Source organism: Microtus oregoni, unplaced genomic scaffold (genome assembly GCF_018167655.1).
Source record: "Microtus oregoni isolate MIOR12 unplaced genomic scaffold, Mior012 000008F_ref0000371, whole genome shotgun sequence".
Taxonomy (NCBI): domain Eukaryota; kingdom Metazoa; phylum Chordata; class Mammalia; order Rodentia; family Cricetidae; genus Microtus; species Microtus oregoni.
The window spans coordinates 25,144,623-25,158,808 of NW_024543067.1; the positions used below are offsets into that span (position 1 = coordinate 25,144,623).

At 38.6% G+C, this 14,186-nt stretch overlaps 1 protein-coding gene across 1 annotated transcript in view; it reads right to left on the bottom strand.

The window, feature by feature from the left end:
* Dync2h1 (dynein cytoplasmic 2 heavy chain 1) overlaps nucleotides 1-14,186 on the bottom strand; it is a 225,006-nt gene that overhangs the window by 117,734 nt on the left and 93,086 nt on the right. Inside the window, exons 53-57 of the mRNA XM_041657101.1 lie at nucleotides 13,295-13,373; nucleotides 9,416-9,570; nucleotides 2,055-2,192; nucleotides 981-1,094; nucleotides 366-526 (exon numbers count right to left, since the gene is read on the bottom strand). Of these exons, the coding sequence (XP_041513035.1) occupies nucleotides 366-526; nucleotides 981-1,094; nucleotides 2,055-2,192; nucleotides 9,416-9,570; nucleotides 13,295-13,373 (647 nt within the window). The remainder of the gene's footprint in view (nucleotides 1-365; nucleotides 527-980; nucleotides 1,095-2,054; nucleotides 2,193-9,415; nucleotides 9,571-13,294; nucleotides 13,374-14,186) is intronic.

A 14,186-nucleotide genomic window follows, 5' to 3' on the forward strand; every position in this document is an offset into this window, starting at 1 on the left:
GCCTTTCAGGGACAAGGGGGTAGAATGCTATGGTTTAAGGAGATGTGTTTGGGTACCAAGCTGACAACAGGTGTTGAAACTTGAGGTAGTTAATCTTGACTGTCAGTTTGAGAGGAGATTAGTAAGGCCCTGACACCTCTCCAGAGGGTTCATGTGCAGCACAGTCCTACAGGCTGGAGCATCAGATAGAATAAAAGGACACATTAGCTACAGCAAATGTTTAGTTTGCCGACTGGCTCTGGTGATATGAGCTAGTCCACCCCTCTTGGCCATAATACCGCTATAACTGTGATCCATGCATGCAGGTGAGTAAAGTTCACTAGTGGAAAAAAAAATTTCATATAAATTAAAAAAAAAAAACTTACCTTTTCATGCTTACCCACGATGTGTCAAAGATACCCATTAGCCTCAAAACTCCTTCAAGAATGTCTCGAATTACATCTGGTGGCATGCGTAGTGAGCGGATTTCTGAAAGAGATTCTGGTCTAATGTTTCCAACGGCTAGCTTAGCTTCATTGACTAGAGGCTAAGAGACAAACATCAGGAAGTGTCAATGGATGTGCTGTTAAAAACTGGAACAATTTAGACATCATGGAGAAGGCGACTGGCATTGCAGTCCAATGACTATAATGACTATAATTACTAACTGCCTTCCTTTATTAAACACACCAAGAAAGAAGGTTCACAATAATCAAGTAAAATATCTTGCCACCATGAGTGCGTCATTCTAATTTAGCGAGTCTAATTTGTTTTGAGGTACTTTTCCTTTTTCCAGAGGAATTTGTACTGTAGGAAAAGCTGTAGTGTTTCACCCCTGGCAGGCTCTCTGGCCAACTTCCATGTCTAATACTCGGGGTACAGACCACACTGACAACAGTGCTGGAAAAAAATGAGCCATGATGATATTTAAGCTCAAATGCACTGCTAGGCAAGTATGTGAAAGGAAAATATTTACATTTAATTGGAACATTAGAACTTACTTGTACTTCTTTTAATTCATCATCGATTTTACTTTTTCTTTCTTCAATTTTAACAACTTCTTCTGCTATTTTCTGTTTTAGTCTTTCAAGTTCTGTCTTTTGCTCACTCGCATCCTGCAGGAATAGTTAAATGACATTACAATCACTTACAACACACTCAGTGTTTAAAAGCATGACAACAAAAACATTAATCTTTTTAAAGAAGAATTTTTGGTCAGTAGCATGATGAAGGAATTTTCTCAGTTGAAAGCCCTCTCCCTAGATAACTCTAGCTTGGGTCAAGCTGACGAAACACAGAACAACCAGGACAATTAAACACTATATCTGAGGAATAGATGAGACAGAATGACAGCACAAAGACCTAGTCTGATTCATAAGTTGTCCACAAATATTAGCTCTATTTTACCACCATCAACAAAACAGAAACACGGAATAGGAAAATCATGAGTTTGTTCTCAAGTCTGCCTTATTCTACAAAAGCAAAACCAGGATGAAAGGGTAACTTGATAGTTACATGCAAAGGAGATTCTGCTGCAGAACACAGAGGAGACAGACAGCTTCACAGCCCCCTGATGCCGGAGGTAAAGTGATATAATGGACAAAGCATACAGGGCACAAACTCACAAAAGTTTCCTTGGAATAAGTTCAACAGAAGAAAGGTGATGCTTAGAAAATATAATTAAAATTGAACATACCATCAAAGTATAAATATGATTTTTAAAAGGCATTTTATCAACCTTGAAAGTTTTAAAAGGGGGAAATGTCAAAGTCTGAAGGAGAGAGTAAGCTAAAGGACATACCTGTTTGGCAAGGAGAACGCAGACAACGTCGGCTACACACAAGTCTACACTGATTGGCTAATATACATGAGCATGAGGCACCTAAAGGCTTGGCACCATCAGGATGAACAACATGGAAAAATGACATGCATGTTCTCTAAAGCTCAATGTCAGCCAGTATGGACGAAAAATCCCTTTTAATTCAAGTTGAAAGTCTTATTTTTCATACTGATTGACAAGCAGCGCAGATGTCCTCCACCTGCTTATCTACTGGCAACTGACCCTCCCCAAGCACCTGCATGGACACGGTGATCTCCTGAAGGGCAGCGTCAGCTTCATCCTGCTTCATCCGAAGCAATACGCTCTGCTCGCCAGCCTTTCTGTTCAGCTCATCCACAAGAGCTTTGGCTTCATTTAGTTTAGACACACCAGCCTAAATCAATAAAACATTGATTGGAGCTCTAAAAAAAGAAATTCTATATACACATAGGAAAGCCCTTCATAAAACAATCAAACAAATAGAGAAGGGGACCATTTTTTTCCTTATTGCTAATTAGAATGTTTTGTAAGTGTCATATCCATTAAGATGCAATAAAATACTTATCAGAGATTTAAGGAAAAACACTTTAATTTGGTGGTTCTCAACCTGTGGGTTGTAATCCCCTTAAAGGTCACATATTATATATTTACATTACGATTCATAACAGTAGCAAAATTACAGTTATGAAGTAACAATAAAATGTTATGGTTGGGAGTCATAACATGAGGAACTGTACGTAGGGGTCAAAGCAATAGAAAAGCTGAGAACTATTGTTTTAAAGCACGACAGTGATGTTGAACAGAACATAATATTCAATAACCTAACTAGTGGGCTGACTCTTCTTTACTCATTGACGGGACAGAAGGCAAAGGAAGATTCGGTGGATCTTTCAGTCTGTAACAGATGAGTCTTGCTTACAGCAGACTTGGCTTGGTTTACTCACACACAGAGCTGGTGGAATACCCTGCTCTCTGAGTAGGCATTTGACCTGACATGGCCATTATGGTTCCTTACCCTACTTCCCAATCACTAATCTAAGAAATGGTCATAGAAATAAATTCCTACTATTCTATTAACTAAGGTTTCTGTCCTCTATGAGGACCTATACAATATATAGGTAACACACAGAATTTAATCACACACACACACATATGTATGTATAGATAGATAGATAGATAGATAGATAGATAGATAGATATCACAATGAAGGGACAATTCTGCAAGTTTATATAATTTACCCAAAGCACCATTAAGAACTAACCTTAAAATCAACCCTCACCAAAATCAAAATCATACTTAGTTACTGGTTTCACATCCTCTTAGTTCCCCACCATAACTAAGACACTACTGTACCAACACCATACACTTTGGTTACAGGATAGTGACACATCAATCTTAAACCAACTCTGTCCCACCAGCTGCCTTTGATGTTGCAGGAAGGTGCTATGCAGTCTGTTTGGGGAGACGTCAATGGTCTTATTCAGTATTGGACCCTAGATGCAACACTATTGACCTGCCAGGTAAGATGACCTCCCTGGTGCAATAGTGCAAGACTGGACTTGAGGCCTACTCCAAAGGATCAAATTTACACCAAGCACTGTGACACAGTCAAGCTCATGGCTATGGAAGTCATGGAGTCCTGGTTAAGAGCCTAATGATGTTATTTTCCTACCAAAGGTCATGTTGTCAAATTCCCTTCTTGTGTTTGTAAGGGTAAAAAGGGCCAAGGAAAAACACCTAACCCTGGCTGTAGAAGGAGCAGCGGGCCGCTTCCCGCTGCCCAGGAGGGTTCCTGGCCACCGGCTGGCTTTACCCAAAATAATTACACGGAAACTGTATTCTTTTAAATACTGCCTGGCCCATTAGCTCTAGCCTCTTACAGGCTAACTCTCACATCTTGATTAACCCATTTCTATTAATGAGTGTAGCACCACGAGGTGGTTGGTGTCTTACTGCCAAGAATCTTAACCTGCGTCCATCTTAGAAAGGAGAGCTATAGCATCTGCCTCACTTCCCTTCTTCCCAGCATTCTGTTCAGTCTACTCCACCTATCTAAATTCTGTCCTATCAAAGGGCCAAGGCAGTTTCTTTATTAACCAATGAAAGTAACACATTGACAGATGACCCACCTACATCACCTGGCTTGACCACAAGACCAGTGTTTAAAATCCCACCAATCCATGATCTTGCCCCAGAGTCAGGCTGCAGAATCCCACTAATGCCTGGGCACAGAATCACACCAATCCCTGAGTACCTTGTGCACAAAATCCCACCAATCCCTAAGCACAAAATTCCACCAATCTCTAAGCACGAAATTCCACCAATCCCTGAACTTGCCCCAGAATCAGACTACAAAAAAACACCAATACCAAGCCACACTGGAAAGCTCTGTCCCCATAGTAAGAAGCCCTACGTAGGTTCTGTACCTTATTCAGTTGCTGTAGCCTCACCCTCTTGGATTTTTCTCCTCAATAAATCTGAGGTGAGGTTAGTTGTGAGGAGAGGCACTTTCACAGCAGTGGAGTCCAGCTGTAGCAGAACTGTAACAGTTTGCTGGGGAAACCTTTCCCTGCCAGGACAGAGCTGTTACCCTTCCCTGGGGAAACCCTTCCCTAGAGCAGAGCTTTAACACTACTGCTGGATCAGAGCTGCAATGTTTACAATGATTTTGTGCTATTCTTTGGCTCCCAACTGCCAGGATACCTTTCCATCCAAGCTCCAATGCTTACAGTGTTAGTGCCCATCTTGTGACACTAGGTAATGGTTAATGCATTTAGTCATGCATTTCAAAAAGCAGAATGTAAGAGCCTGTAAGTGTTCAGTCGTAGATGGGTGACTATATCAAGCCCTGCGCTAAGACTCAGAACACAAAAAAAGAGGAAGAGGAAAGAAAGTAAAGACCAGAGGCTGTGGAGGAGTACCATGAAGTGCTTTCCTCCAGTCATGACACAGCTATTGCACATATGAAATCAGAATAGTTCTGGTTACCTGACAAAGATTTCTACAAGATAAACCCAGTTAAAAGTTCTAGCATGGTAGGGGAGGGGACCCTAAGAAGTTCTATTCCTTACTGAAGAGCTATTGGTAATTGATGGCGGCAGACAGCCACTCTCTTAGGTCCCCCCATGACCCCACAGCCATGTATGCACAGGCAGCACCAAATGGACTCAATGGGTGAAAAAACAAAGAAAAGAAATTTTAAAAGATTTAGACAATTGAGTCTTAAATTAAGTTGGCAAGAAAGAACTTTAGAAAAAAATACTCTCTGACAAGTTTAGAAGCTGGCATTCTAATGTGTGGATGGGAGGAGTGCATATAGTGCCGTGGACTGAACCCAACACCTTGTATGTGATAGGCAAATGCTCGACCCCAGAAGCCAGCATTTTAAAACCACATGTAAGCTGAATCTCTGCACTTAGAATAATACACAAAGAAAGCTGTTCATAATATGAAGTTGTAGTGGAATAGTCCTTTAAACTATCTTAAGATACATCACTCAGATTGGTTTAATAAAAAGCTGGATGATTATCAGAGCAGATACGAGAGTGGAAAGAAGGAGTGAACAGAAACCAGGAGAGGTAGAGAAAGCAGGTCATATAGGAGCTGACATAACAAGCCAAATGGCAGTGTGTAAATTAATAGAAATAGGTTAATTTAAGTTACAGGAGCTAGCTAGAAACAAGCCTAAGCTATCAAGAGAGCTTTCATGACTACTAAGAAGGCTCTGTGTGATTATTTGGGAGCTGGCTGATGGAACAGAAAAGACTCACTATAAATGGTGTCCATTGTGGGAGCACATATTTCCACATAAGACCTTGCTGGAGAGGTTGTGGAGAAAGGGGTACACTCATCCATTGCTGGTGGGAATGCAAACTTGTGCAACCACTTTGGAAAGCAGTGTGGCGGTTTCTCAGGAAATTCGGGATCAACCTACCCCTGGACCCAGCAATACCACTCTTGGGAATATACCCAAGAGATGCCCTATCATACAACAAAAGTATTTGCTCAACTATGTTCATAGCAGCATTGTTTGTAATAGCCAGAACCTGGAAACAACCTAGATGCCCTTCAATGGAAGAATGGATAAAGAAAGTATGGAATATATACATATTAGAGTACTACTCAGCAGTAAAAAACAATGACTTCTTGAATTTTGCATACAAATGGATGGAAATAGAAAACACTATCCTGAGTGAGGTAAGCCACACCCAAAAAGAGGAACATGGGATGTACTGACTCATATTTGGTTTCTAGCCATAAATAAAGGACATTGAGCCTATAATTCGTGATCCTAGAAAAGCTAAATAAGAAAGTGAACCCAAAGAAAAACATATAGGCATCCTCCTGAATATTAACCTTCATCAGACAATGAAAGGAGACAGAGACAGAGACCCACATTGGAGCACCAGACTGAAATCTCAAGGTCCAAATCAGGAGCAGATGGAGAGAGAGCACGAGCAAGGAACTCAGGACCGCCAGGGGTGCACCCACACACTGAGACAAATGGGGATGTTCTATCGGGAACTCACCAAGGCCAGCTCGCCCGGGTCTGAAAAAGCATGGGATAAAACCGGACTTGCTGAACATAGCAGACAATGAGGACTACTGAGAACTCTAGAACAATGGCAATGGGTTTTTGATCCTACTGCATGTACTGGCTTTGTGGGAACCTAGGCAGTTTGGATGCTCACCTTACTAGGCCTGGATGGAGGTGGGTGGTCCTTGGACTTCCCACTGGGCAGGGAACCCTGATTGCTCTTTGGGCTGACGAGGGAGGGGGACTTGACGGGGGGGGGGGGGAGGGAAATGGGAGGCGGTGGTGAGGAGGAGGCAGAAATCTTTAATAAATAATTAATAAAAAAATAAAATAAAGCAAAACAAAAACAAGCAAATAAAACAAAACAAAAAAAGCCTTCTATATATTTTTAAAATGTCTTAACATCAAAATGGAAGTCAAAAATGTTATGCTGGAAAAGAGGTTTTGCTTTTATTTCCACAAAAATAGAAAGGCTGTGGATTCAAGGTTGACAAAGATCAGATTTGATTGGTAAAGACCCTCTGAAAATTCACAGGCATAAAGAAATAAAATAAATAAATAAAAATTTAAAAAATTTAAAAAAAACTCAAGATAGGCAACATACATTTTACTTGCTGAAACATAAAACAAAATATCATCTTTGCTGGCTCATATACAACACACAATCCATACTTGTGTTATGTATGTTACCTTTGAAAGTTTATGCATTTTGAGAGCAAGGGGACAAGATACCAATGAAAACCGATGGCTTAGGTAAACCAACCAGAGAGAATGTCTCCATTACAGTTTTCTTAGAGTTCTACAGCCTCAACAGCTTCAAGGATGCTGGCTGAGATGCTCTAGCCTGATAAGACTATTCTAGCCAGGACTTGACCATTAACCTAATTTTCTATGGTTTTCCCCCCAAATATTTTAGCACCCCCAGACAACAACAAGCAGTCTAGAGAATGCAATTCCCACATTCCCAAGAAGTGGGATGGGTGGGTTTTTTGTTGTTGTTGTTGTTTGGTTGTTTTTTTTTTTTTTTTTTGGTCATTCAATGTGTTATGTATGTTCGTCAATATTTAGGGGGTTAGTTACAAATTCTTACTGATCATGGTCAGGGAGATTAGATCCAGGATCGTTTCTGGAGGGAAGACAGGAATATAATACAGAAATGATGACATAAAGAGTGGATTTTTGAGTCTACTTTTGAATACTCACTAGTCTCAAATATTTTACATTGGTATGGATTGGTATGTTGATACAAATTTAAGGTTACTTTTGCTATACTGTATTATATGTTTCCATTTCTTGCTTAAGGTATAGCACCTATGCAGCTCATTTATGAATGTAATGTAAAGCTCAAGTCCATGAAAGATATTTAGGATAATAAAGAAATATGGATTGGTAGTTTCATCTATAATAATTACACTTATGTTAGGTATATTTTCAAGGTCAATCAGAGACATTTTAAATAGATGGTTTTTAAACACTTCAGAGACCTACAGAATATAGCATTTTAATGTTTTAATAACAAGGTTTTTCATGACAGTAAGACATGTCTGCTCCTGGCAGTACCAATCTACTTCATAAAAGAATGATGGGCATCAAAGAATCTCCATATGGAGCTTGATTTTTTTTGTGGCAAAAGCTAGCCATTTGGGCAAGAAACTACCCTTGCCTTTACTGTTGACAGTATGTTGTACAAACTGGACAGGCAGGAGACAAAAGAAAATGATTGCCAAACTTTGCCAAGACATTAGAACAGTCCTTCAAAAATTCCTGCTTCGCAGAAAAGTCTGTCAGATATTCTAGGCCTGTAAGCTGAAGATGGATGGCCCAATGTTACAGAGGAACCGTGGTGTGACTGTCCAGACACCCAGATATCTCTGTTGTTTTGGAAGTGGTTTGCACCATACTTCCTGTTTACGCAGATAATATTATATCCTTCCGGGATCCTTGATGGAGTTGAAGACTAGACAGTTATAGTTTTCCTTAAGTTATGATAGAAGGTAAATTAAAATACAGATCTTTGAACTTATCAAGATAGAATAAATAAGGGGCTATTTTCTCCAAATATGCCAAATACAAATGGACTGGACATTGTAAATGTAATTCTTACCTGATAACTGTTCTTATTACTTATAGTTTTATTATGTTAGAATTAAAACCTTTCCTTTTTGTTTAGACAAAAGGAGGAAAAGTGGACTACTTCTTTATACTGAGTGAATATATGTCACTTGAACTGGTTTAACAAAAAGCTGAACAGTCAATAGCCAGACGGGATTTTCAGAGCAGAGAGGAGGCTGGGAAGGACTGAGTTGCCAGGAGAAGCAGAGGAAGCAGGTCATGTAGCATATTAGGTAATAAGCCATGAGCCACGCAGCAGCATGTAAATTAATAGAAATGGGTTAATTTAAGTTATAAAAGCTAGTTAGAGACAAGCATAATCTACCAGCTGACCTTTCATAATTAATTACCATAATTAGGGAGCTAGCTGGTGGGACAGGGAAAGACTCACTACAGAAGTGGCATGGGTAAGAACATTATTTTACTTTAACTGAAAATATCAGATTTTTTTAAACTATTTAAAATCTCAGTTTCACGATGTCAAATATTAACCTTTCCAATAATATCTACAAAAAAACTGCTTACATTTCCGTTGTTTTCTTTCTTTCTTCTAGTCTCTTGATTAGTCCAAGCTAGCTCAAACTTCTAATCCTCCTGCCTCAGATTAATAAATACTTACATTACAAGCATGGATCATACCCAATTAAATATTGATTTCTCAATTTCTAAATTTTTTGCATATAAAAAAAGGCCCTTAAGGGTAGCATTACACTGTCAAAACAGCAAATATTATCCCTCAAAAGTGAAATAACTACTAATGAAAAATGCCTTATTACAACTAGTGGGAGACACTATATGGAAGTATAATTGTTTCTTGGGGATTTATTATACATTAATTACCCACACTAAATATATTTTACATGCACCATAGCATCGTGATCTGCAAAATCATTCCCTATAAGCAGTAACTCAAAACATAATAACTGAAAACTAAAAATGAAATCTTTCAACACTACCGATACTATACCTGTAAATGACTTTGTCTTTTCAGTAACTCCTTTTTCTTGCTGCTGCTGATGGCAGAATACACATGAAGAAAGGTCATGTACCTGCTTGGGGTGGCCCCATATGCTTTACAAGACTCATGGATTAATAAGAATGATTTTAGAAACTCAGGATCATCTAGAAAAAGACAGGAAGTAAAAGTTATTTAAATGCCTAAGATATTAAAAATTATATTAAATAATCTTACTTATATCTCAGATACCCTACTCTATGTAGTTATTAAACACAACACCTTTCTTCTTTGTGGGGGGAGGGTGTGGATTGAGACAGGTTTTTCCTGTACGTTTGGAGTCTATCCTGGAACTCACTCTGTAGACCAGACTGGCCTCAAACTTAGAGATCTGCCTGTCTATTCCCCAAGTGCTAGGATTAAAGGCATGCACCATCACCACCCTGCCTACAAGACCTTTCTTAAAAGCATAAAAGCATCCACAGCTTCTATGCTCTTTAGGAAATCTGAACTCTATGGTTATAGTGATCTCTATCTTTCCACTGTTATTGAATTCCCCCTAGGTAGTGTTATTGCTATAAAATCATTCTATGGGTTATTATAACACTATAAATTAATTACAACTAGATTATGCATGTAATCAAAGTCAACACAGTATGGTCTACTTGAAATAGAAAAGATTATAAACCAAATAAAATCTACTCATTTGATAGAGAAGGGGAGAATATTTCAAAGGTTATATTTTTCAGAAAGTTAGGAGTAAGTTCAAATGGAATTCAATGTATCTGTGATCAAAAACACACTTCTGTCTCACTGGTCATCTGCATCCCCTCCTATAGTGAATGAAGCAAAATTTTAATTACTTCTTAAGCCAGAATCCAGTAAAGCACCCTTGATCCATCCTTTCTTATATGTCACAACCATCATACATTCAACCCTCATGAAAACTAATTCCCAACACCCTCCAAGTCCATTCTTTTCTGTTCCCTTACCTTTTCCTTGGCTTAATCCTTATCTTTCCCAAATCATAAAAGTGCACATCTAAAGTGGTCTAGCTCCCTGCCATTTCCCCCAAGTAACCACTGATGTGGGATTCCCCACTGCATGCTTTGAATATTACCATGAATAATAAAGATGGCCTATAGCAGGGCAGAAGAATATAGGCAGGCTGGAAGAGTTATAGAGACAGAGTAGGCAGAGTCAAGGAGATACCATGTTGCTGCTGAAGGAGACAGACACCAGAACCTTACCAGTAGGCCACAACCTAGTCGTGATACATAGATTAATAGAAATGGGTTAATTCAAGATGTAAGAGCTAGCTAGGAATATGCCTAACCTATTGGCCAAAAAGTCTTGTAATTAATATAGTTTCTGTATGATGATTTGGGTCTGGGTGATGGGAAACAAATGAGCAGTCTCTGACTACATATGGTGCCCAATGTGAGGCAACTACATACACATAAAACCTGCAAGAACTTGGGAAGGAATTCTAGACTCAAAAGAACAGAGTTAAGCACAGCTTCTTGACAGCAGTATTTTCTCAGGTGGGCTCTGTTTGTTAGAGGCAAGCAGAGGCAAAGGCTTCCTGACTCAAGTGATAACAGCAAAAACTGCTATCAGCTCCTTTAAGAGTGTGATTTCAAGTTCATGCTAGCAGCATGAAATATGGCTTTTTCAGGAGGTCCTGCACTTAAATGGGGTTTGTGAGCAGAATGCTAAAAGTTGATCAATGAAGACATAGACCCATTGCATCTCTGGAGCTGGAGTGGTGAGCAGGGCTAGCAAAGGCAGTAAAAATACCTCTGCCATGATGGATGAGGCAGAGCCAACAGGCAGGGCCATGGAGTTGGTCCTAGCTACAACCGATTAGCATTTAAAAGAATAAAAGGTGCTTCTGGTCAGAAAATGATTACAGGTAAGTAATACAGACAGACTAAGGCAAAAATAAACCTCTGAACAGGTCACAGTATGGGTAAAAAAAAATGTACACAGGCTTGGAAGACAGAGGAATAAAAGTATAGTCAAGAATACAGACAATTATAGATTAAAGGAGCAAACACAATAAATACTTAAAATAATAGAGTAAAAAAATAAGTTACATAAAGATGAAATATACGCAGAGAGTCTGGATTATGTATATTATTGTGTTTTCTTTGCATTTTTTGACCACAGAAAGATATTTGATTCTGAGTGCTGCTAAGATAAACCAACATAATGGTATCTTGACTTCAAAATTTGGATCTAAAGATATGTTAATTTGGAAAACAGTTTCTGCTTTTGGTTCTACAGATGAGAACCTGTGCATTCCTTCCAGACTACTGTGATTTGATGGAACAAGACCCACTGGAAGGTCTCCGTGAACCCTAAAAACACTTTAACCAACCAACAGCAGGAAGAAGTTTAAAGAAAACTAGTCCAAATTCCCAAAATGACTGTTCATAAATGTTTGTTTTCATTTAAAGGGGGTTGATTATAAATGGTTAAATGGTCACAGTCAAACTCTTTCTTAAAAAAACAGGGGGGATATAAAAGTGAATATCTTACATTGGTGTGGATCTTGATCTAACTGATACAAATTCAAGGTCAATTTTGCTATATGTATATTTCTATTCTTGTTTAAGGTATTATGTATATATAGCTCATTTAAAATATAATATAATTAAAATTATGAATTATTAGATAGTCAATGATAATAGTTAAATTTGTAGTCATGTTACTTAGGTTTTCTAGATATACAGAGGTATATTTCAGTTAGATAGACAACCTTCAAAGACTTCAAAGACCTACAGAAATGGCATTTAAAATGTTTTAAGAATTTAGACTTTTCTCAACAGTGAGACATGTCTGCTTCTGGCAGCAACAATTACTACAAAGAGGTTGATGGACATTGAAGAAACTCATTATGGAATTTGCCTTCAATGTGACAAGGCTAGCCATTTTGGCAAGAAACTGTTCTTGCCTGGACTGCTTGATGGTATGCTGTATGAACGGGACATGCAGGACCCACAGAAAAGTGACTGCAGAACTTTCCAAAAGATGGAATGGTCCTTCAGGGTTCCTGCTTCACAGAGGAAACTACCACACATTCTGCAAGACACAGAAGAAACTGACTAACAAACTGCTAATATAGGAAAAATAGTTTTTCAAATTTCCTACTTCATGAAAAAAATCTGCCAGATACTATGGGCCTGTATACTGAAGACGGATGCCCAATGTTACAGAAGAATTCAGGGTGACTGTCCAGGCAGAAAAATGTCTCTTTCAATTCTAGAGTTTTGGAAGTTGCTTACAATATACTTGCTGTTTACTTAGGTAATATTATATCCTTCTGAAGTCTTTGATGGAGTTGAAAACTAGATAGTTATAGTTTTCCTTACTTATGATAAAAGTATATTAGATATGAAACTTTAGACTCACAAAGAAATATTGTAACTATAATTCTTGCTTGATACCTGTTTTGTTATATGCAATTTTAATATGTTAAAGTTAAAACCTTCCTTTTTATTTAGACAGAAAATGGGAGATGATGTGGGATTCCCCTCTGTATGCTGTGAATATATTTTATTCCCATTGGTTAATAAATAAGCTGCTTTGACCTATAGCAGGGCAGAATATAGTCAGGTGAAGAGTCACATGAAGGAACAAGAATTAAAATCATGGGTTGATTTAAGTTGTAAGAGCTACTAGGACAAGCCTAAGGTAAGGCCGAGCTTTCACAATTAATAATAAGTCTCCATGTTGCTATTTAGAAGCTGACGGAACAGAGAAAGGTGTGCTATAGTCCACATTATTTAAATTTATAATCATCACCTATGAATCTCTAACATGAGAAAAAGTAGTATCTCTTAAATACAAAAGTAAATAAATAAATATATTATACCAAAATACTACCTGAATTTTTCTTCTTTTCTTCCTTTCTTTTTTTGTCAAGTTTTTCACAATCTGTTTCACTGAACAACATCTCTGGTATCTAAAATACAGAGCATTCTTTACCACTGGATGAAATGTAACCCACTACACATCCTTTAACTAATGTTCACCTTCCTTTCACTGATTCATGACAAAGCAGAAAAGCCTCTAAGAGGCCTTAAGTGAACATCTGTCAGGTACAGGGTTTTTGAGAGAGCACTTGTGAGGGATGGAAGTATGTATAGAGACCAGATGGCAACCCCAAGTGTCTCCCCTCATCCTTCATCTCAAGTAATCAAATCACTTCTGAATTCAGGGTGAAAACAGAGAAGCATATCCAGAACTTCACAGTTACTCACTCTCTATTCACACAGGTAAAAAGCCTTGCTTGCCCTCCATCTGTTTAAAGCTTTGTCTGAGATGCAACATCACACTGCTCTGAAACATACCAGACACGATATGTACCTCCAGTATACAAAAAGAAGAAAGCAATTGGAGGTATGAATATTATTCAAAGCCTAATGTCTAAGTTATTACTGATTCAATTAAAGTAAAGTAAGTGGATTGTAGTTAGAACGGTGCTATGAACTCATACAGGAAACTCAATTTCAGTTTCCCATCCTTCTCCTCTGCCCACCCCCATCTACCCCTCTCCTCTGTATTTGCTCAGAAAGGGACAGGCCTCCCATGGTATCAGCAAAGCATGCCTTGACAAGCTGCCTTAAGATCACGAACCTCCCCCTCTCTAAAGGTTGGGCAAGGCAACCCAGCATAAGGAATCGATTCCCAAGAACCTGTCAAAGCACAGAAACAGCCCTGCTCCTACCTCCTGGAGTACCCCAAATAGATCCAGCTACACAACCCTGACACAGAT